Source organism: Netta rufina (genome assembly GCF_964035555.1).
Source record: "Netta rufina genome assembly, chromosome: 9".
NCBI classification, from domain to species: domain Eukaryota; kingdom Metazoa; phylum Chordata; class Aves; order Anseriformes; family Anatidae; genus Netta; species Netta rufina.
In genome coordinates this window covers 16,709,051-16,733,541 of record NC_140132.1, presented here as the reverse complement: position 1 = coordinate 16,733,541, position 24,491 = coordinate 16,709,051, and the positions used below count along the sequence as shown (strand labels likewise).

The window sequence follows — 24,491 nt, the reverse complement described above, 5'->3', positions numbered from 1 at the left end:
GAGGGAAAAAAAAAAAACAACAAAACAATAGATGCTCACTGATCCCACTGGCCTCTGTGCAGAGTAGAGCATGGTTAAAAACCACGGAGTCAACACCTGGGCTGCATGGAAAGTGGGATTTTTTAGGCATGTCCTCATTTTGGAGTGCTTCGGCTGCATTCAGAGAAGACCAGGACTGCAAATATTTTAACTTTCAAATCAATAACATGACCAGCCGGGTAAGAACAAAGGCTCTCCTCTACAGAGACTTCTGTGCTCTGTCATTAACAGCAGTGGTTTGTAGTGTGCAATCATAAGTGATGCTGAAATATAGGACTATAGGAACACTTTGGGGGACTTCAAAGTGAAAAATAAGGCCCTCTTCTTGCATATATATAAAGTGCTAGTTTATGCAAAACAATCCTATAAAAAAAAGATCAGAGTCCTCTTTAAATATGTATAATCCAGAGAACTAAAGAAATACTTGAACTCCTTTAATACACCGAACAGTCTAACCTCCAAGACACTTCTAACATGAATGGGTTTTTCCCCCCTTCACTGTTGGGAGGGGGCTATCAGCAGATAAAAGAAAAAAGCACACTGCTCAGCCTGTGACTTCAGCTAAATACACAACTGCTATTCATCTGGGCTGCTTGGCCAACCTCGGAAACCATGAGCTCCAAGCCTGATTAATTATTAAAGGCAGAAGAACCCTTGAATGGAGCATAAACCCTTGAGTTGCAGCCTTCTCAACCACGTCATGTCGTTTTTAACACAGGCTGTATAATTTGCAGCATTTGTTGTAGCTAACTTTTTACTGCTGGTTCTTCCACTAGAGAAGCTAATGATGTCTGCTGCAGTCTCCAGCTAAACGCAAACCATCCGTTTAAAATTACTTGCAGAGAACGATGTGTTTAGCCAGATGAAAGCAGGAGATCCAAACCTGTCAGCAACGAAGTTTCACCAAATGCAACCCAGCTCTGTAAGCCATGCTGGAAACGAAGAAATTCCCAGGCCCACCGACTCAAAGGCTCGCTGTTTTACAAAAAATACTTAGCAAATCTGCAATAGGTCAGCGGTAAAGGGTTTCAAAATCGAATTAAGGTGTGATTCAGAGTTGATACCAGTTTACACGTCAGCCAAACCAGGCCCTCTATTTCTCCTCACCCCATGTAGTCTTTCCACCCTTGGGTCTGCTGGTACCCCCACAAGGGAAGGCACAGCGAGCTGTCCGAGGGCTTGATCCAACTGCCAAGGAGCTGCTGGCTCAGCTTTCAGCCTGCTAGGTACAAACCAAGCTTGCTGGAAGGCACTGGGAGCACTGGTGTTGACTGTGCAGCAGGAGCTGAAGGCAGAGCTTCCCCTTTTGGCATCAGCAGAGAGCGTGGATGACTTTAGGCTGCGTACTTCCACCTGACTTCAGGGAGCACTTAACACAGGTAAGCCACAGAAGAGGGCTGGAGGACACTGCAGGAGAAACTAAAACATTCATTCACCTGTTTCCTAAACTCAAATCTGTCCTTCAGGAGATTGGAGGAGCTGATGTATTCACCTATCAGTCCCTCTCCGTTCTCCTCTTTATGTAGCTACAGTTATATCCAAAACCAACTAACACCGAGTCCTTACAATAAAATCTGACTGTGAAGGAGGCAGGGAGGTGGAGGACTACTCGAGAAGTAACCAGAAACACATGCAATCCTGAGCACCACTTAGGAGGGTTTGCTGGTAGTAAAAGTCTGACTCTGAGTGCCTTTTTTTTTTTTTTTTTTTTTTTTTTAAGGTCAACTCACTAAAATAAAGGAACTCCAAATGCCATGTATTAGTTTTATTGCAACAAGGCTTAAAAAATACAAGCTCAGACTCCACTTTCCCAGCTGCTATAAAACATGAAGCAAAAGGACTGCCTGCGTGCCAAGAGGCTCTGAACACTGCTGCGAGCCTCAGCTCTCCATCAAAACCCACCCAAAACCTTCAGCAAAACCCATAAACTACCACGGTCAGCTTCTCCCCATATTTAGAAGGTAACAAAAAAACGAGAGAACTGACCTCAGTTTCCCAAAGCACCTCGCTCAGATAACGCCACGAGCCCTGATTAGGACGTGCCAGGAGTTATGCACAGAACACACGCGTGGTGCAGACCTTCTAACAGCAGGAAGGAAACGAGAAGGAGCAAGAATCAAGTTAAAAAGGGACTGGCACAGCTTGAAGGTAAGGCTGAAAAACCCAACTGGATGCAACAAGCTAGATTACTGTCTAAAACTAAAGAGCCTTTGTTTGCTAAGCCACTAAGTTTGGGGACAGAGCGTCACCTTTCCTCCCTCTTTCCCTACTTCTGGAAATTCTGGGGAGCATATTTTCATTTGGGATTTGGTAAGGGTGGAGGCAGGTATACACATCTCAGCATGAGTCTGAACTACCCTAACGAAATGCTAAGTTTTGAGTTTTAATGCGGCAACTTTAGGGATAAGCAGCCAACACTGTACGCTCTTGTGACAAACCCCCCGCTGCTTGAATGGAGAACCATCCCGTCCCCCCCTCCAAGGCATCTTAAAGACCATAATGAAATTACATTCCTACAGTAACCCAGAGTTTTATTCAAACAATTGTTTAATTTCAGCATGGTTTGGACTTTGCTGTTGTGGCTATAAGGATCCATGTTTGGGAGTTATGGACGCTGCTATACGAGCCATGCTGTACTTTTCACGCTGTTTTACATTTCATCAACTAAATTTCTGGCAGAAGTTAAAAATACCAATGAGGCCTCGTACTGCAGAACGCTCGTAGTCACTGTAATCCATCTAAAAGCACGCAAGCATTTAGCATACAGAAGTTGCATTGACATATGCTCAGCCTTCATTGTTTCTGTGGAGAGCTGCTAAGAAGAAAACTACAGTGATACCTTACTGGCAAAGTCTTTCACAATGCAGCAGCAGATAACCTTTTCTTTTTTTTTTTCCCCTTTTCAGAGCCCTTGTTCTCTATTAATATATTCCAGAAACAAGATAGAGTGCTCAGCACATAGTTATCGTACCAGTCAATTTCCATACAACAGCCATTTTTTATATTGCAAAAAGCCACAGATTCCCATTTTCGCCTTTAAAAATGGAGGCTGAGTGGTTTAGGTAATTACAGCTGTCACGGCGGGTTTGACAAATCATTTCTCTGCTCTATGTATGCTTTAGGCCACTGGGAAAGCTGTCAAATAATGACATCAGAGTCTACATTAGGACTGGCGAAATGCAACTACATTTCCTTTCTTATTTCACTCGGATGGTTTATGGCCCTTCCTTTTCCTATTCCCTTTTTGAAAAGGAGAGTGGAACGAACAAATGGATTATAATTCAACCCAAATTAAACGGAGATAGGTAACAGTGAAGGAGCGTGAAAGAAAAAGAGAAGCACATCCTTGCTTTGGTGACGAAGAAGTTTGCTCATTCTTCATCATCAATAAGTTTTGCAAGCTTGAGTCACTTCCTATAATTCCAGGCTGTAAGGATGAGCACGAAGACCAGCTGGCTGCCTTCCCCTTGGTCTTCCCTGCTCCTTATGTGATCTTAATTCCAGTCAAAGTGCAAACCAACCACGAACTCGTTATTACTTCAATGCCTTAGTAAGTTACCTACTCGGTTCTGAAAACAACCTTGGGCACCGATCTTGGTTTCAGATGCTTTCCGTGGGTCTCCAGCATCTGGAGGCAGCTGGGGCTCTGATATTTCCACTGACATTTTGTGATTGAGGCAAACGATTAATGAGGAACCTAATTTTCCCACTGATGCTTAACAGAAATATTATATTAATTACTATGTTACTGGGGCCAGGTGATGAGAAGGGGGTGCCACATGCAACTTAGGTCTTATCAGAGGGCTACAGCTCACCTGAAAATGGTATCTCTGTATAGGTACACCGTAGTGGAAACAAAACAGGCAAGACAACTGTAATGGGGTGGGGTGAGAGGGGGATGTAATGATCTCAACACAGTCCAGAGCTATCTGAAAGCAGGTACAAGTGGAGAAAAATAAGCTTAACGAAGATTACATAAATTGGAATTTGGTCTAGTAAATGCTTCTGCAATTTTCACTAATGTGAAACCACTGCTTATTTACCTAGTTAATAACTAGAATTAGGAAACGAGTATGCAAAAAGCAGCTACTGGAGCTTGAGCACTAGGGTTAGGAGAACTGTCAGCTCTGAACCCAGGAAAGATCCAAAGAGATGTGCTCTTTACATTCATTTAATACTTCAAAATATATATATATTTTTAGCTGATTTAGAGATTCTGCCCTTGTACATCACCAACCTTAAAATCTGCACCAAGCACCCAACTAACCTGATCCAGCACCTGATCTCTAGCTCCTTGTTCCTCCTGCTGACCTGCTCTGGTGGTTCATTTGCGTTAGCACCTTCCAGGTAAGGCCACTGATTCTGCTAAGGCTTAAGGCTACGCTAGCTGCCAGTTTGCTAGCAGCATAGTTACGTTAATGAGGCATGTGATTAACTCCCACCACTTTAAGATGGATGCAGTAACAGTGACGTGCAATTATTTTTATTACTAGAAGAATTGGAATGAGCTATACCAGTATAACGTGATTCACACTAGAGAAGTGTCTATTCTGGCACATAAAATGGAGTAAGATTTGCATATACGTTCTTTCATCTTCACTTTTACAGTTTGGGAGTAATTCCAATGGTTTTGGGGAAACTCCACACATGCATGCTCCATCTGATGTGCTTCGAGTCCTTGTAGCACAGCACACAAGGAGGCTATTTTAAGTGTTTATAACACTTCATACACATTTGCACATTATGATTTGTGGCTGCTACCATATAATTGGAAGCTTCACGGGAAAGATATCAACACGGAGAAGGAAGTGCATTAAATTTGTAGCTGAGTATTGGGGGCAAAAGCACTCGCACGGATTTTTCCCCACTGCTAGCCTTACACCACGTTACACTAAAAAAAGGCACGAGATGGAGTTACTCACAGCAGCCTTCAGAACTGAGACTTTAAAAGCGAATGCTCCCCCCTTCACTCTATAAGCTTTGCTTCGTACAAGTTCAGAACAGCCCTGGCTTTTTCTAAGGTTCATTGTGATGATAAACACACAGCAGTGTATGGTATGCACTACCGCTTATTAGAATTTAATGCTTCTTGAACAACTACAATGCGAATGGGCATCACAATAGATGGGAACCTCGGTGGAAACCAGAATTCCCACAAATTGTTTAAGAGTACAGTAAATGAATAGCGTTATAAACAAAAAGCCCAAATCTCCCATAAATGCTTACGTCGCATTTACCCACAGATTAGCCCACTACGCGTTCACTGTGCTACTGCACTTGTGCAAAATCCTTCAAACACAAAAATTACACCCTAACAAGGAGCACTTTCAGCTTACAGATGCGTTTAAGCCAGACAAACCACATTTGTCTCGGATTTTTTTCATATTAGTGAGAGATTTTTGCACGAATAGGACATTCTGTGACAGAGCACCAAGTTGGGCAATTTTAAAGAAGGCTCCATTTTGAAATACTTCACTGGCAGGGCATCAAGACACTCACTAATACAGATGGTAATTTCCAAAAAGCCATGTTGGGAGTTTATTTTTAAGCTAGTATCTTCAAACAAAAGCAGGGCAACGCAACTGACAAAGTTATAAACACAAAGCATGACAAAATCTAGATGACTGCGTAAGTAAACTAAGCTGAAACCAAACAGCCTGCTGATGCCTCCCAAAACCACTGCAACCTCAGTTACACAACCAGACAGTTAAAATAAACGTAAGCTAAGTTTTCTGTATATAATGCATTAAGAAAACTACTACATCCTATACAAACCCTCCTTGTTTTTTATCTCTCCAATTAATAAGGAGCCATGTTAACATATGCCACAGGTGTTTACACGCGTTCTTCCTTACAATTGAGGTGCTCACAGGATAAATATACATTTTTAGTCTCCTGGGAACATATTTAGGGAGCAGAGGAGAAAACACAGGCTTATTGAACACTCTACCTTGCAAAATAATTTTTAAAGCCTTAATGTTTTTTCTCCATGCAGAAAGAAGGGGAAGAGGACACGATTCCGCTCAGAGCGCCTTTCACACCTTGCTCATGGCTGTCAGAAGCGATAATAACAGCAGTGTAAGAGCACGAGAAACACCTGCCTGCAGCTTATACACACCAGCCAGCTTGCAAAGTGGTTTTTCCTCTGTCAACAGAGCAAAATGTTGATAGGGAAGGATGCTGGGGGTGTGTATGCACACACAGAGATACTCAGCGATGCTCACAGACACACACACACCTCCGAACGAGCTCCTGCCCTGCTAAAACCCCAGAGGCGAGCAGCAGGCGCTGCGACAAACCCCCTAAAACTCTTTTTAAAACTCAGTTTCTGAGCAGGGGAACCCCTCCCCGCTGGGGACACGGAGGCGAGGCCCAGCGGAGCAGCCCAGGAGCTCTGCAGAGGGGCAGAGGCAGGGCGGGGAGGGAGCAGCAGCCCGAGAGGAGCAGCACGCCCAGCATCGCCTCAGGACAGAGACGGGGAGCGGGGAAGCCCCTCTCTGAGTGCTCCTGAGGGGAGAAAATTAAACGGGGAGAGCGTGGGGGGGTCCCCACCCCTCCGGGCACCCCCTGAGGCAGCTCCCAGGTTGAGAGCCGAGCCTCAAGCCCTTCAGATCCCCGGGCAGGGCTGTGTCAGGGGCTGCCCCGTCCCGGTGCCGGTGCCCGCCCCGGTCCCTCACCGGCCCGTGTGGTGTCGCTGAGGTCGTGGTTGGCAGCGCTGGCCCGCGGGTAGTCGCGGAGCTTCCTGCCGCTCAAGCTGAGCGTGCCGCTGGCCGCCGCTTCTTCCAGAGCTCGGTCCAAGGAACGGCTCCACGAGCCGGGGCCCGCCGGAGGAGAAGGACACACCGCCACCGCCGCCGCCGCCGTCGCCACCGCGGTGCCCAGCGGCATCCCCGCCGAGCCGCCCTCCGGCGCCGCCAGCCCCGCGGCCGCCATTTCCCCACCGCCGCCGCTGCCGCCGCTCCGGCTTCGTGCCGCGCTGCGCATGCGCGGGGCGCCCCCCGGCCGGGCGGACGGGACCCATGCGCCGGCCATGACAGAGAGGGAGGGGAGTGCGCATGCGCCAAGCTCCCCCCCCCTCCTCCTTCATCCCCCTCCCTGCCTGTGAGGGCCATGGCGGGGCCCGCCCTGACACCGCCCTGAACAAAGGCAGGGGTCGGGGCAGTTACCGTGCCCAGCGCCTCGTCACATAGACACACGGGCACTATGTTCATCCTGAACCCCTTCCACGGCTTATACTCATCCCTCTGCCAAGCACACTTAACTCAAAACCGCGGCCGCAGAGGTTTATCAGGGTGTTGGCGCTGATCCTGTGAGGCGAGGGTGCAGAGCTCCCGTCAGCAGTGCAAACCCCTGTTACATCGTGATATCACCTGTCCGATTGTGATATCGGCAGCTAGTCACACCAATATACATTAACTTGTACAGCACCACTGCAAAAGGTGCTTACTTTTCCCAACATAGGCAACAAACGCAAGCCTTCTTCAACTATTTTTTTGTTACATTCTTCAGAACATTTAATAGTGATTTAGTCATTAACAACCCCTTAAATATATGCATTTTCTGATATAACCAACGTATTACTGCCCAAGTGTTATAACAGGGACAAGACAGCATGAAACCTGTAACTTTTTATTTAAAAAAAAATTAACAGCTTCAGAATAGATCAAATGTAATAACTTCTCCAAAAAATACCAAAAGGTACAGTGTAAAGCATCTTCTCATTAAATACAAACTAGCTTTTTTTTTTTTTTGATGCATTGCATCAATGTTTTGCATCTATGTTGATGCAAAAGAGTTTTTTTTGTTGCATCCTGGCACATGGAAAATGTATACACTGAAACAGAATGACTGACACCACATTATTTACTCAAATTCTAACAGTGGGACATCTTTCATTTGTCAAAAAAATCCTACTAGTAATTAAGAAAAAACACCTTAACACCATTTTGCTTAGTTCATTTCTGCTAAGGTATATTTGTCAACATTAAAAATAAGGGTTTCAGTTCTATATAGCATCAGGGATGCATTCGGACTTTAAAATTGCTGTATGAATGAAAGCCCTTCTACAGTCAATGCTCTTCAAACATTGAAGTCCCCAGTAAACGCCAGTTAACTTGGAATTTGAGATAAAAATGCAAGGAAACCAGTTCTGTAAGAAATCCAATGTAAACTCTTCAAGAAAAATAAAACGAAGTAAAACCACTTCAAACACCATGAACAATTGTGGATGCAGCAACCAACCATCCTTTTATGTGGCTGTACCTAAACTCCATTGCTACAGAACAGGGTTAAACTCATCAATTCCTGGGCTGGAAGCAGCTTTAACTGTATATTATTCCTGAACAGGTGCCTCACTTTTAGGAATCATAAATTAATATTGAGAATGCCCCAGTCCTTACCATCCTGCAGATTCGGATACACAAAGCTATGCCTGCAGCAAGTGACTACATGCTCCTGCTCAATGCCTTATGCATGCTGGTAGACTGAGGGCTTTCTTCCATTGACATTCCCCAGTTTTGGCCAATTTCAAGACGCCTGACAAATTTCAATCAACTTCACATTTTACCTCTCTTTGGTATATACAAGCAAGTGCCGTTAGATTGCATGCCTCTGGCCATTTGTATGAGCCACAGAAAACCCTCTGGGTCAAGGTTTGCAAGATGAAAATCCTGTGTCTGGGAATGCAAGGAACTCTACCATGCCACTGACTTTCTTGTGAACTGTTACATTTATTTCTATGAAATTATCCAAAAATTTGAAGTTATTGCATTGAGAAAAGAAAAACTTACAAAAAGAAATAGTAAGCAAAAGTTTAAGAAAAATGGGAGATGTGTAAACTCCATTTGCAGAGGATGCTGATGAACTTGAGATATTTGTAATATTTGTTACTCTCGTACTGCCTGCGCAGTACTCCTCCAATATGGCCTGGACCACTTTTAAGGATAAGAGTAGAATAGTCTCCATCCCAATTACATATTACGGGTCTCAGCTAACATCTTTATTTGTGAAATAGAGAATGCAAAACATTTAGTCTTCAAGAAAGGAAAAAAAAAGAACTTTAAAAGCACAAAGAAGTACAACCAATGCTCCCATGAAAAATGTTGCTACATCACTACTAAAGTATTCACGGACTGAGGCTCTGTGCCAAACTGCAGTCCAGAGGAAAGTTCATAGGCAGTCCCTAACATCCTAAAGTGGGATTTGTAATGATACACTGACACAATCTTTACTATAGCAGGGGGTTGAAGAACAGATACCGAGTACTTCTAAACAGAAAGAAAAACCTTTTAACTTCATGTTTAAATATTGGTTGCAAGATGAACCAAAATTGGTGTTTGTTAACAGCTGGGCAACAGAATCTTTTCCAACCAGGTGATGGTGCTACTCCAGTAGATCAGTTTCCCAGTTTTCCCCCTCTCAGGGCAAAATGTCTTTTACTGCTCAAAGTAAAAGTAATAAAAACAGTGCCACCATCTTAGCAAGAAGTCTGGAGAATTTCAGGGACGTACGCCATATTCTTCTGCCCACTTTTATCTCACTTTCTTAAGTAGGTGGGATCAGCACTCAAGTCCATTCGACAGGTTAGCCCACTGTTACAAAACGGCTTCCTTTGTTCTGAGACAGCGCTGTTCTTTGCTCCTTCAGGATCCCAAAACGTTCGTTCAGTGTCATCCCTGTCTGAAAAATAAAATAATTTCATAAACTTAAAAGACGTTAGGTTAATTTAGTCAAAGTAATAAATACAAGAACATTTTTTCCTCCTTTAGTTTCATTACTTGACTTCCTAACTCAAATTCCTAAAACAAAAAAAGGTTTGATTTGGCTTAGTTCTTTCCTCCACCACTTAAAAATCAAGAGCTACTTCTTGCAATTTATTAAGAATACATGGTACACAATGTCAGGACTGACAAACTACTCAGAAAACTGTAAAAAAGTTAAACTGAGGACAGACAGACTGAAAAGGGAACTTTTACTACACCTATTTCCCCATACAGATTCTATGTAACTTCAACAACTACAGCTGTTGAACCACTATAATGCAGTTTGTTTTCCAGTTCATCCAGTTGAGGCTGCAGACTGGATTCTAGGCCAAAAGTTCAAGTAATTTTTCCAATATACTAGTAGACTATTTTTGACATACTGCTTGTTCACTGAAGGAACAAATCCAGACCAATGCCCTGACCCTATGCAGTACTCTGCAGATGGCAGCAAGGAGCTGATTACAAGAACAGCCTCATCTTGTGGTCAAATTCTCCAGCATCTGTCAGCCTGTAAGAATTTCATCAATGGCAGCACTAAGATCTCTGCATCCGATCACTCATCTTCATTAAACTTTGGAAAAATATTAATCATTCAAGTGTTTGTGTCATCACACTGATCACATCTGATTTTCTCACCCCACCTTTTTTTTTTTTTTTAAGGCTAGGTGCATAGCAAAAGTCGCCCTATTAAATCAGGTTACATCACCAAATGACGCTTGTTCCTGAATTACGCACGCTTGCTGATTCAAGCACAGCAGGAACACCAGAAAGCTTTTAGAAACATTCAGCATTTTAAATCCTATTTAAAGCACATGGGTATTCAAGATGTAAACTAGAGGAACAGGAACAGTGAGTTCAGGCACTTGCTTGGAGTTACACAGCAAGTTAGTGGAAGAACAAGAAGTGGAAATGAAGTTGTCACCAGTTCCCTCATTTTTCACTAGCGAATCTAGGAGAAAAGTGCCTGGCTCACCAGATTTTATCTGTCTTATCTGAAGCTACTTCTACAGTCAAGAAATTAAACTACATTTACCTGTTTTCCAACACTATTAATATCAAACTGCAATGGAACCCCTTTGGGAATCTTCTTCTCTTCAGATTGGTCCCTCTTCATCAGAAATGGGGGCACAGGAGTGCGAGTTAATCGTAATTTCTGGGAACTGTGAAAGAAGAACATCAGACAGGACACTGTGAATACATGTTTTATGCAATGAAGCCTTACTGCTGATAGAAATATTAATTTTTCATCATGCCATTTGATTAGGCCAGCTGAGTAGCTGAAGGGCTCAAATTCAAGGAGGTTAAAGTGAAGCAGAACTATTAAAATTTAGGATTTCTTACTGTTATTAGACAGCAAGTGTCCCAAAAGGAAGCAATTTTTTTTTAATTTTTTTTTACTGACAACTCCATTATTCACGGTTAATTATTCTTGTAAATACATAAAATAAAAACTGGTATAGTTTTCCTTGCAGATAAAATATTAATAATGGAAAAAGCAACTCAATTGATTTTTAAAATAAAACACCTCACGAATCAACAGTGCCTTCAATTTTATAAAGACAAATACAGCAATGCTTTCTTTAAGGAAAATTCTAGCAGTGCCATTACTGATCAGGCACAAACTACTACCATCACTCATCAACTAGATGCTAAATTAATTTTCATTCAGATCAGGGAGGAAAACAGCCTTCACAGTCTGATCTAGAACAGGCAGATAAGGTGAAGATCTACCAGCCCACCACCCTTTGACTCTACACAGCAGATCAAGCTCCTAATGAGGAGATGTTTCGGTAAACTCAGCTGTGGTGTTACTAACACACAACGCAGAAATATTCAAAAACAGGACAGATTTGGAAGTCTTCAGAAAAAGCTGTCACGTGAAGTCACATGAAAGACTGTCCAAAAGGAACTTGCTAAATGTCTCAGGAACAGCAATTTCATTTATGTTAACATTTCAGAACTATTTCTCAAACTCACATTGGGGCTAGGATTGCTCCTGGGTTGTCGATGGACACAGTCAGAATCCCTCCACTTGTGGTAGAAGTTCGCCATCTAGTTTGAAAACACAGAAATCGCAAAAATATTGCTGAAATTTCAGTCAGAATATCTTCAAATGTGCGTCCAGAACTCAGGCTAATAAGGAACGTGCAAGTTTTCAGAATGTAGGCCAATACAAAGACCACATGCAGCCAAATTTTCTCAGCCTGCTTTCTTACCAACAACAAAACTGCAAAGAGCCTACCAGGCTGAGAATGATAAAAGATGAATATGAAGAGTAAGAGTGGAGGGTGTCCATCTTGTGGCCTGCCTTGCATATTTCCAAACTCCTTCATAGGCTCTATATTTATATCAAATAAAATGGAAATTGCATCACGAGCTTAGGAGAGCACTGACATTTCAGTTTTTCTTCTCATCAACGCAGTATTCATGACAGACTAGTCTGTTCCTCTGAAGCTACCACCTTCCCCCTCATTCCCGCAAGCATCTTACTGCAAACAAACTCCTCCTAGTTAAATTACGAAATAATTTAGAAAACAACTGCGGAAAATAGGGGGAGGATTGCTGTCACTCAGTTGAGATGCCTACAGGGGAACAAAAAAAGCATTCTATTACCATAGCTAGAAGCAGAAGCCAGAATTAAATGGAGAACAGCAGTACAAACAAGAAACTATACTCAAGTTTTCCAAGTGAAATACTTACTGACGAGTTCTCTTTACTGTCTGGTTATCAAGATCATCTGTTGTCTGCACTTGGGCCTGCACCTGAAAGCACATCAATACAGACACTGGATTTGCAAAATGTTTCACAGCTCCCCTTGTAGCAGCTGGAAATACAGCAGTTCAAAAACAGAAGTTTAAAGCGGTTTATACATGATGCACAAACTGAGCTGTACTTTCAGAGGGACATATAAGTAACTATCCTACTAACCATGTAAGGCACTGGAAGAAAATTACTCTAAGAACCTAAAACGTTTTAAACATGGCCAATAAAGTAACTTAACCAATAAAGAGATGGAAACATCTTTGAGAACTTCTGCAAACACTACCAACATGCACCAAAGTGTTACCAGACCAGCAATAAAACCTATGGCTGTAGTTCTGTAATTCATATGGATGGAAGATAGTAACTACCTACAGTTAAAACAACAGCAGATGTAGAATAAAGGCATAAATGAAAACCAAGAACACCATTCACTGCATATCCACTTTCTATTTTCTTGATCTTATTCAAAATAACTAAAAAAAACCCTCTTTGAATACAAATAAGATGAACATATTCAGATTCTGAAACATGTTACTGCTCTATCATTTACCTGAAGGCAGCTGCTGAAAGCTGTGCATTGCTTTCTAACATTTACTTGTGAGAGGAAGAACTAATGGCTTAAAACTATCCCCAAATACTCAGACAAGTTCTATGCCCTTCGGAACAGTCCAGCTACACTGAAATAGGAAGCAAGACTCAATGGGTTACAGTAACTGAAGGGAACTGAAGGGAAGTCTCCAGAAGAGCATGTGCCTATTTTCCAGTCTCCTTGAAGTTTCTACTTAGATCTGATGATCAAAAGCGATTAATTTCAACGTTTTGAGTTGGCTCAAAATCCATGGCACTACTTTGTTTTCAGCAATGTTTATTACCTTCAAGCCTCTTCGAAACAAGAAAGTTGCTTGACGAGTGTCTTTCTGTTGATTTAGTTTGTTTCCAATTCTGGTAAAAGCAGACGGCATGTTATTCCTGTAATATTTAGAAAACATAGTGAAAGGCTCCAAAGATAACATTTGAAAGAGACCACTATGAAGGTCAGGAAATTGCCCAATTGCCCACTAAAGACATCTGCGAAGCTGCCTCTTTGAGGCGGAACATTTCAGTCGCAATAAGCTTCTCACCTACGAGGAAAAAAAACATGTTATTTAAAAATGGAGAAATCTCTAGGACTAGAAATTATAGATCCATAGAATTGTTTAGGTTTGAAGAGACCTCTGAGATCATCAAGTCCAACTATCCAACTAACACTACAAATCCACTGGTCAACCATGTCCCTAAGTGCCACATCCACACATCTCTTAAATACTTCCAGGGATGGTGACTTCACCACCTTCTTGAGCAGCCTGTTTCAATACCTCACCACCCTTCCTGTGACAAAACACTTCCTGACAGCCAGTCTAAACTTCCGCTGGCAGAACTTGATCCTGTCACCTCATGTCCTATCACTTGTCACCTGAGAAAAGAGACTGACACCCTCCTTGCTGCAGCCTCCTTTCAGGTAGTTACAGAGAGTGATGACATCTCCTCTCGGCCTTCTTTTCTCCACACTAAACAGACCCGGTTCCCTCAGCTGCTCTCCTCATGTCTTGTTTTCTCATCCCTTCACCAGCTTTGTTGCTCTTCTCTGCACACACCTGAGCAACTCAATGCTTTTCTCGTAGTGATGGGCCCAAAACCAAACACAGTGCTTGAAGTGTGGTGTTGGGTACAGAGGGACAATCACTTTCATAGTCCTGCTAGCCACCCTATTTCTGGTGCAGGCCAGGATGCCACTGGGCACCTTGACCACTCGGACATATTGCCAGCTCATATTCATATATTGGCCAGCACCCCCAATTCCTTTCTTGCCAGGCAACTTTCCAGCCACACTCTTCAAAGCCTATACTGCTGCATGGGGCTTTTATGACCCAAGTGCAGCACCTAGCATTAGGACTCCCATGTCACAGGTTAATAATTCTGCTTCTTCTTTACTGTAATACCCTCCAGCACTTTATATTAGATAAAAACAAAGAGCAGTATTGGTAACTGTAAACAAGCTGCGTTTACAGTTTCTACAAGAGTCACACAGTGAAAATTTCCATCACAGAGACCAGTTCAGCTGCAGTTTGTAACTGATACAGATCAATTCCGGCATAAATAAAATATGCAATACCTTCCAAGAAACGGAAGATGGCACCAGCTTCCACAAAGACATTTGATTTAGAAAATTCACTAAACCACGGTTGTCACTTTGAATCTATGGAAATCCATGTTGGCCATTTTCATGTAGGCTGCCTATGATTTAAATGAAGGCAGAATACCAGACGCTCACAAATGCAGGTACCTCTCAAGTGTTCTACACAGTAATAAGTACCTGCCTTTGTTCAAGACCATGTTCAGCTTCAGATCTACTGAACTTCATACACACGACAGTCTTGATAGTACTACAACTGCCAGTACCTACCATTTGCCCTCGGACCCAGTTCTGTCAGAAACAAGACTCATTATGGAAAGCTATCAAGAAGAGCTCAGAAAGCAGACATGGCATTTTACCTTCTGTTTAGTGGAGCAGGCCTCCTGAGGACTGGGATTTGTTTTCTCTGCATATCAGATTGTCTCTGCAAATTTGTTTTCTTTTTCAAAACTGGGTAATTCCGCTGTGCATTCTTAAAAGGGAAAAAATAAATAAATGCAATACATATGTACGATGTGTACATACAAACACACACTAAATTGAATTAGGAACAATATAGTTATAACCTGAATATAATTACTGAGTCCTTTCCTATCTCTAAAAAGGGAAGTATTTAATGAATTAGTTGTTAAACTGAAACAGGGATATATTAGAATTGTCATTTAAAAACATCTGCATTTCTCTCCTGTGCGTTGTAACTGTATACACTTCTGCTGTTTCAAGCTTTGTTAGTTTTCCTGGAAATTTTTCCTTCAATTTTTGTTTGATTACAAGCTGCACACAAAACACATTTCGCTTTGCCCACCTTTCACAGCTCACTATAATTTGAGAAATACCATCTATGCTGTTATGAATCATATGTTACCCTCATTACCAGGCCAAAAAAAGTAGAGCTTAGCAGTTACTTGATTATTTTACCTCCCTATATATAACTGACAATACCTCCTCCACACACCTTTAAAATTACTCTTCTTCACAAATCTAAAAGCAATCCCTGTTCTACAATACCAGAATAGATGGAGCAGGCAGGAATGCACTGGAGGAATGCAGAAGAGGGAGGCTGCTGACAGAGGTATTTTGCAAAACTTCATTTTTGTGATAGGCCCATGTTTAACACCTGTATGCGTGTTGTACCACTGGTTTGTAGCAAAGCAACATAGATGACAAGAAATCCTAGTAAGTGAGCTTCTCTTGTAAAAATACCATAAATGCTCACATATTCTCACAGAATGGACTTCTGTGCTTCAATCTTCATGGCTTGCTAAGTGTTCAAAACCTTTCAAACCTAGTCACTGTCCATCCCTCTCTCAAAACAAAAAACCACTCAGCCAACACACCTGCAATTTTGTAAGAGGTTGTACCAGATGTCTGCATGCTATAGAACCAGCATACTGGAATATATTTCAGTAGCACTAGTCTGAAGCCACTGTGTTCCATTTCTAATGAGTTCTTTTAGCAAAGTCAGAGTTACACCTAATGCAGACAATTACACGAACCACTGGAACTGCATTAATTACCTTCTCACTAAGCGGCTGTCTGTTCAGAGGACTAATTCCTTTGCGTGAACCCATTGCTTTCTTGGCTGCCAAGCCAGTTTTAACTCCGTAAGAACGCTTCTTCCCTGCTATCTTCTTTCTGTGTCCCAAACGATTTTTACCATAACCTGCAAAATAAAAAATAATTGAAGAGTTCAACAATTCTTACTGAAGTACAAAGTTTGTTGTGTTAAGATGCTATGCAAGCAACACAGGTTTATTTGGCTGCACACTTCTACCCCTAGAGCAGAAAATATCACTACGCTTGAAGACAGTTTGGTCATTCGGTTATTTTATTAAGTCTGGCTCTACAGCTAGCACAACAATAATCACCTCATACAGATGACAATTTTGCTTTCCTTCACTGAATTAATTAACGTTGAAAACTTGTTATTTGACACGTCTGCAGGGACAACTTAGTTTCCTATGCCAGAAGGACTCCTACCAAATACACCAAAATGGACCTTCATCAAGTGCTGAGTAACACAAAATCAAACCAAATAATTCAGGTCCCCAGCAATTCAGCAGACTTTAAATTACCAACTTAATAAAGAAAACAAAAAGAAAGAAAAAAAAAAAAAGAAAAGCAACTTCAAAGCTTATTATGTACATCAGTGGTTCCCAAGACATAACTTAAGAAAAAAAAGAGTGTGGCAACTGGCCCACAAAACCATATTAAACAGTGTATGAATTACATCACATTTAAAGTGTTTTCAATTAGAAGCCTGCATTCTGCAGTCTACACAAGACTGAGAAATGACAGCTGTCTTTGGATATAAAAGGCTTGCAAGTCTAAGGTCTGTAGTATAAACATCTCAAGTCTCCGGTTACAAGGGTTTGGTTAATCCTGTCTGGAGCCATTTAGTTTCACGTTATGTGAACACGCCACACCTCGGTTTTATCCCCAAGTTAGGATCCCCTCTAGAACCTCAGACTGCAAGATAAATTTAAGACTGAGAAGTCAGCTCTGCAGAAACAGGCACATCTAGTCCTGACATATGTGACTTCGTAGCACTGATGACAGATCTGTGCTTCCTCATGAGACAGGATCACGAGGCAAGCTGTGGATCAGAATCTAGCTTGGATAAATCTGCTGTTGAGAGACTGCTGTGTAACCACACTGTGTAGACAGTTAACAAATGCTCTTCCCCACTAAAAGAAAAGCTGAAAAACTGAGTTATTTAGGCTGGAAGGGACCTCACAAGCTCTCTGGACCAAGCTCTGCTCAATGAAATGACAACTTCGAAGTCAGCTCAGGCAGCCCAGGGTTTTGTGCAGTTGCACTGTGTATCACCAAGGACAACTTTTATTCAAATGGACAATGATCTTCTCTCTGCATCTCCCCACTAAAGCTGAGAAAGTCCCAGCTCGAGTTCCTTGCTTCCTTTCAGAGAGTTTGGCAGCAACATCTAAAACCAGAGGGAATTGAATGCTGATCATTTGTGGTTTCTGTAGCTGTCCACAAACAAGAGAGGATTTGCCACTTATCAGAATAACTTCAATGGCACTGGAGTAGCAGTAAATCTACTGGTCATAAGTAAATAATAATTACGACCCTCAGAGGAACTATTTAATAATACCTTCTGCTCAGAAACAATATAGATGAGGGGTGCTTCAATGGGAGGAAACGTATGGAAACGCATGGACCTGTCTAGAATGGAGCAGTTAAAGCTATTCACAATGTTTCAACAAATGATGAAGCTACCAATTCTGGAAAAAAAAAAAGTTTGCTTTTTTTTTTTCCCCTAGAACAAGGGCAGACAAGGGAGGAAAGTTCCAAGAGTTGAACGTATTACGGATTTTATATTTGAAGCTCTAGTTCTTCCTGAAATTCTAAATTGTAATACTTGCTTCTTTTGTGCCCTTCAGGTCACGAACAACTGCACTGGAGAACTGTGGTTGTAAATAAAAGCCTACACTTGATAATCTACCACTTCAATTACTCTCTCACCTCCACAAATAGTCTCACACTTCATCTGACTGACATAAAACATTCTCCCGTACTCTCAACAATTTACCAAAGATGCACAAATTAATTAACACTGTTATGTTGGCCTGTCTGAAAAGCAAAACAACTCTGAGTTACGTGACATTTCATTGATCTCCAAAAGAATACAAACTACTGCTACAACAAATATTAAGCAGTGACAATGAAAACATGAGATTACTTACTGTGAATACATCAGATAGATGTGCATTTGTTTTAAACAAATGCTACTCAACAAGAAACTGTGTATACTAAACAGCTAGCTCAGGTGGTAAGTGTTCTGTATGGACAGTATCAACCAGTGCTAAAGAGGTACTTTTCAAAATTAAACATAAGCAAAAAGTTTTTATTTCTAGCAGGTGCTCTTCACGTACCAGACTAATACCTGGCAATCATCTAAAAATTACTCCTACTTATTGAAAAATCTGACAGCTACTCAGGAAATCTGCAGTAGCTTCAAATCAGGTGTTACTGAGCACTTTTCCCCTCTTCAGTTCCTGCCTACGTGATTTTTCCCCCCCAACTGCTGTACTCCACTGTAAAAGCACAGACTGAAGAAGGCTGCCATGGTACTTCCTTTGCAACCCAAAGTCTTAACAAGAAAAGCCAACTCAGACACCCTGCACTATCCATCTGGATGTCCCAGAGGCAGCGTTACAGACTGCAGTAACAGCTATTTTGGGAAGCCTACTAGGAGAATTCTACCTAGCATATATAAATCTATTGGCTCTTTTTCACAAAGCTCCAAAGTTTGGCAAGGCCTGCGCATTTCCTAATGTACGAGTTTTGGCATGAACACTCTCTATCCACCTTTGTGAGACCAAGTATTAACACAATTTCCAAAACTGAAAGAAAATGAAAAAGAATCGTAAAGAAAGCCAATCCTTCCTTGTATCAAGAGAGTCCATGAAATACCTAAGCTCCCAGATGTCTGTTGGCCAGACATCTCAATGCTGTTCTCATACTGAAGCAGAAACAAACCCAAACGTAAACGAATCACAATAAGCTGAATTATAATCAAAATTGTATACCACTATTTGAAAAACACACGTATTGACTGTGTCAATTCATGCTTTTTCAGGAGCTTACATTTCACCTCAAAAAATATCACAGTCCACATCATATTTGATACACCCACCCTTCTGTTGTTGGATTCCCCACTTGGAGCCTGGTGTCCTGAACTGCCGAGTTCGATTCTGATGAAGCCCTCTTTTCATTTTGGGGGAATATTGCTTTCTCTCTTCTTTCTTGTTCAGCTTAATTATATCATCTGTAAGAAGAGGGAAAAAAAAAAAAAAAAAAAAAAAAGATTTGACATATTGCAGACATATTCTAGTTCTAAAGAAAAGAAACCATAGCTGCTTAGAGTTAAGTGAAACAGACCAGTTAATCTTGAGAAACCAGCACACACAAATTAAGTCCCAATTAGTCTTACAGTCCTCATTTGATAATATAAATATAATATAAAGCAGCTGTTGCACACATTCAGAATATCCAAGATACAAGATCATTAAGTTTCCAAACAAATGATCTGTTAGTTTTTGTAGACCATTGAAGAAAAGGTAATCCCATCGCACTCTCACACCTTCCAGGCTACAGAAAAGATGTTAGTTCAAGCCTTAACTCTTTCACCCTATGTTACTCAATGAAATCACACAAAGGAACTCAGGCTATCAGTTATCTTTATAAGTTCACTGAGGTTCAGACAACAGGAAAAAGCAAGACTTCTCTCCCCAAGTACCTGCAATCCAAAGCAACCACCTTATCTATTGTCGTAGAGAACAACATTGAACAAATTATTACTGGGTTTAAGAATACGTGTAAGATTATAAACTGATAAATTCATGAAAAGCAAACAGGTCTGTCAATAGCAAACCTCGTCACACCAGCCTGATTTCATCCACTGATCAGGGAGTTGGCTCAGGAGATAAGTATAAAGTAACAGCTGTGGTATGTCTTTACTTGACTCTTAGCTTGTCTACAAAAACACCATAAAAGAAGATGTCAAATTATACTTTATTGCATCTCAGTCGTGGGAGCACAACTGACACAAACGTCATATTCCAGAAAGATTCCACGAATACAGACATTCCCTTCGGAGTCAGGGAGAGAAGGGAGCAGGGTTGCTGTATTTAACCAAGTTCAAATGGACTTAGATGGGGTAGAAAAGAGAAAACAGCAACTAGAAAAAAAAATCATAAAATTTTGTTCGCAAATGCTTTGTATCCTACTGATAGTGAAGAGAAAAATCAGCCTACTTTGCTGCAAAAATGAATGAATATCTGGAAAAAAAAATAGGTAAAGGACTGCTGATACAGGTCACTCAGGTTTCGATTGCTATAGAAGCTTCTTTACCAAAGAACTCGTCCCTATAGGAAGGATTCCTGAACAAACCTTTCTGTATGACAAAGGAAACCAAAGCCACTTCAGAATGGTATCTAGCTCAAAAATAGCTGAAAATATCACTGACAACTGCAGTACTCAACTGGAAGCATTGCTCAAGCTCAGTATCAGCAATAAACAGGTGCTGAGCAAAAGAGAAAGCTTCCCAACCTTAGACCTCCAGGGCCTGGAAGAGCTGACCTGGAGCTCTTCAAGAAACACGTAGATGTAGAACTCAGCAGCATGGTTTAGCGCTGGACTTGTCAGTGCAAGGTTAAAGGATGGACTAGATGATCTTACAGGGCTTTTCCAACCTGACTGATCCTATGACTCTGTGTACTTCTGTATAATGGGTACCTCCCCCCCGGTACCTGTGATGCAAACCATCTATGTTCAGAGAACATGGATCCTTGTTTCACAGTTCATCTGCCCCATCTTAGATCCCATTTTTGCAAGACAACCAGCTGTTAATGCACACAGGCTTGCAAGTTTTTGAAACAAAAGGACTAAAGTTTCAGCAATTCTTTTATTTGGGGAAACGAAGGTTACCTAGGACATTAAGCTTCAGGTCGTCTTAACTAAGGAATGTGTTCTCCCTACCTTGTCTGCGATTAGAGATCAAAACTACACCTGGAACAGCAGAATAATTTATGGATATTATCAAACTGGAAGCTCAGCCTCAGATGAGTTGCACACACTAGCAATAAAAACAGGTTTAATCTTTACTAGTACAAGAGAAAGTACTTAACACTAAGTTCTAGATCCTACAATTTCCTGGTTTAGCATCATGACAATTTTTTGTTATCATGACAGATGTGGGACTGAAGCTTATCTTCCTTTACAGCAGGCCATAAAGCTATGGCTTAGGGACAGTAGGTGGTGACGAAACTGTTCTCATGCAAGTTTCCCCTGAAATTAAACAAGCTAAGGGACACACCCACCCTCTACAGATTCTTTAACATAACGTCACCGTGACACCACAACAGTTCTTCACCATTTGTTACTGGGCAATGCCCAAAAAGAACATGCAGCAGTGGTGAATTCAAAAGTTAATTTGGCCAAATAAGAAAATATTTGACTTTATGAAAGTAAGCTAGTCACTGAGAATCAATGACCTTATTCTTAGTAACCTTGGAAACAAAGACTCGGTATGCTAGTCTATAAATAAAAATAGATTTATTGGAATGCTGTAGTGGGACTTGACATTCAGAAAAACTCTCCACATCATTTCACGAGTCATCACCAGAACAAAGAACTCCACTGGATCCTCTAGAAAGAGAAAAAACGTATATATCCTCGTATTTTAAGGTGATCCACAGAAGCCAAGTCTACCATTGCATTCAAGCCATGATTTCAGTGTTTTACAGGAACCTCCTGACGGTACTGATCCACCACACTTTGGCAGCACAACGGAGCAGTCCCGGAGCCACACCACCAGGTTATTTTGCTGCTGGGATTTTTCTGAACAAACCCTGACTGGAAGACGTACTCCAGGCATCCACCGAGCGTTCCGCCAACTACCAAGCAGGCTCAGCGGCGAGGATCAGAACAGAATTAGTTTGGAAATGTACAAATAGTGAGAGTTGCAGGTTGCTGGCCCTTCCTGAGGGGCAGCAGGCCTGACGCGGCCCTGCTCCTTCCTAACAGGCTAGGAGGGCAGGGGAATGGAGGCAGGACAGGGAAAGGGCAGCAGGTGTGGGCCGTGCCCCGGACACCCCCCTCCCACCCCAGGAACCCCCCTCAGGCCTCCGGGCTCGCCCCCAACCGATAACGGCGCCTCCCCCTCCCCCTCCCCCCCCCCCCAAGCCGTTGGCTCGCTCCGCACCCCCTTTAGCTCAACCCCACGGCCCCGCGGCTCACCCAGGGACATGTCGATCTTCTCCAGGCTGTCGCTGCTCCCGCTCCGGGCCCCGGCACCGGCCGAGGAGGCCGCAAGCGGCGCCGCAGCCCCGAACCCGCTCATGGCCGCCCTGCCTCCGCCGCCTCCCCTCAGCCGCCCCGAACCGACGGCGGGCGGGCCTCGCGCATGCGCACTGCGCACGCGCCGCAGCCCTCCCCTCTGCCCGCGCCCCCTCCCCCCAAAATGGCCGCCGGCGCGTGCGCGCTGAGAGCCCCTCAGCCGGCCGGCCCGGTGTCAGGGCTGAAGGTGGCTGTGGAGTGGGAAGCCCAAAAGTACCACGTTGGGATTAAAATTGTCATTTAAAAATAAAATGATATGGGGACTGATGTTTTGTTTTTTTTTGGATTTTTTTGTCAAAGTCGCTTTCTGCAGGTTTTTGTCAGTCACGATTCTGAAATTCAGGTCGATTCATAGAAACAATTTGGTTTTCTTCAATAAGCAATCTAGCAGAGCCTTTTTTTTTTTTTTTTTTTTTTGGGAAACCGTTCCGTTCTGTGGAGGTGTGTGTACAGCTGAAGGGGCAACAGTACATGCATACCTAGTAGCCAGCTGACTGCTGCTACATGAGGTGTAACAGGGTTGGGATCTTCCTCTTTCATAGAATCATTAAAGTTGGAAAAGACCTCTGATTCAAAGAACAAAGCCAAAATTTCTTAGTGATGAAGTATCCTTTATTGTCAGCACTGGATGCACAGGGGATCCTTCCGCCTAGTGTGCATGTTCGAAGTGACAAACTATCTCATATTTATACAGCAAAACTATGAATATGCAATTAACATATATACATATTCATTACCTAAACCCGCCTACTCTTACTTCGTATGCTAATTAGCTTATCAGTCCTTTGCACTTGCGCGAAGCCTTCCAAGAATTGTGGGCAGGGGTCTTCAGGATGTTGGCAGTGGTCTTTGGGAGGAAGACCATAGGTCTTCCTCATGGTGTGCTTTTCACCTTTTGCTAGAAAATGCTGAGTTGGCTGAATCAGTTATCTTCCAAGCTGCAGGAATGCCTAGTTTTAGGGTTTGACTGACTTCATCCAGACTTCAGGCACTATATTGCAAACGCCCTTGGGCAGGAATAAATATTTCCACAGACACAACCTCCCCTTATAGTGTGAACACTCCCACATTTCATTAACTGCCTACATACAACATATGTTCATTTGCTATAACAAATTTTCCCTAGCAAATACCTCTCTGCCAAAATGCAATACCCAAAGTACCCAGCGCACAACTAAATCCTCATGTATGTAATCCCTGGCACGGTTTTTATCCTTCTATGCCAGGAGGTACCTTAATCTAAATACTAGGCAGTCCTTTGCCCCTTAACTGCAGAATGAGATCTTTTTAGGAGTATAAATCATGAAGAGCAAGAATGACAGGAGAGAACTGAGGATCTGTGCTGCACCATAAACTGTTGACAAGGCCTTTTCCATCCCTTTATGCTCTTTATGCATGTCTTTCCTTTTAAAATAAGACCAATAACATGCTTCTGGATTCTCCTCTCACTGAATTCTACTGTCTGGAAGAGAATGGCTTAGTTAACATCACAGGAAATCTTCAGCTAGTGAGAGATTTTCCTGTCATCCAAGCAGGAGTAGCCCACAACCACGGTGCGGGATGCTGTGAGTTCTATCCCCATTTTCTTCTCTGTGTTCTCTCATGTGTGGCATAACTTCAGACACAGAGCCTTGGAGCCAAATATTTGATAATTTATGCATTTTCCTCCAGATGACAAGTGGGATTTGATGACAAGTGATTGATGATGTGTGGGACTTGAGGTTTTTAAAGGTCACATTTCTAAAGGAAAGATGCTATCGCCAGATTACCGATAAATACTAATAATGGAGGTGTCAAATAAAATGTGCATTTTTTTCAAAACCTTAAACCAAATTCCTGTGATGCTATAGGGTGCAGCTCCATCTGGTGACTGTGTCACGCTGACAAACAAA

General features: G+C 42.3%; 2 protein-coding genes across 15 annotated transcripts in view; both read right to left on the bottom strand.

Annotated features, from left to right (window-relative positions):
- Positions 1-7,001, bottom strand: part of LRCH3 (leucine rich repeats and calponin homology domain containing 3) — a 64,207-nt gene extending 57,206 nt beyond the window's left edge. For all 13 annotated transcript variants that reach the window (XM_084292288.1, XM_084292286.1, XM_084292282.1 and 10 more), the window contains exon 1: positions 6,717-7,001. In XM_084292288.1, the coding sequence (XP_084148414.1) occupies positions 6,717-6,972 (256 nt within the window). In that variant the 5' untranslated portion in view covers positions 6,973-7,001. The remainder of the gene's footprint in view (positions 1-6,716) is intronic.
- Positions 7,002-7,652: 651 nt separating this feature from the next.
- On the bottom strand, positions 7,653-22,642 carry FYTTD1 (forty-two-three domain containing 1). Of its 2 annotated transcripts, none has more exons than XM_084292280.1 (9): positions 22,501-22,642; positions 19,397-19,528; positions 16,254-16,399; positions 15,096-15,208; positions 13,436-13,532; positions 12,501-12,562; positions 11,778-11,852; positions 10,834-10,960; positions 7,653-9,717 (listed from the first exon to the last, which is right to left on the bottom strand). In XM_084292280.1, the coding sequence occupies exons 1-9, from the start codon at positions 22,601-22,603 to the stop codon at positions 9,622-9,624; spliced, it is 951 nt and encodes a 316-aa protein (XP_084148406.1). In that variant the 5' UTR covers positions 22,604-22,642; the 3' UTR covers positions 7,653-9,621. The 2 variants fall into 2 exon arrangements, with proteins under 2 accessions (XP_084148406.1, XP_084148407.1); XM_084292281.1 differs by having other exon boundaries at positions 13,436-13,505.
- Between the last annotated feature and the right edge of the window lie 1,849 nt (positions 22,643-24,491).

Coding starts and splice junctions, on each gene's coding strand:
- FYTTD1 (XM_084292280.1), bottom strand. CDS start 22,603: ATGAGCGGGTTCGGGGCTGCGGCGCCGCTTGCGGCCTCCTCGGCCGGT. Junction 19,529..22,500: donor GAAGATCGACATGTCCCTGG/GTGAGCCGCGGG, acceptor CTCTTCTTACAG/ATGATATAATTAAGCTGAAC. Junction 11,853..12,500: donor ACAGTAAAGAGAACTCGTCA/GTAAGTATTTCA, acceptor TTTTCAAACTAG/ATGGCGAACTTCTACCACAA.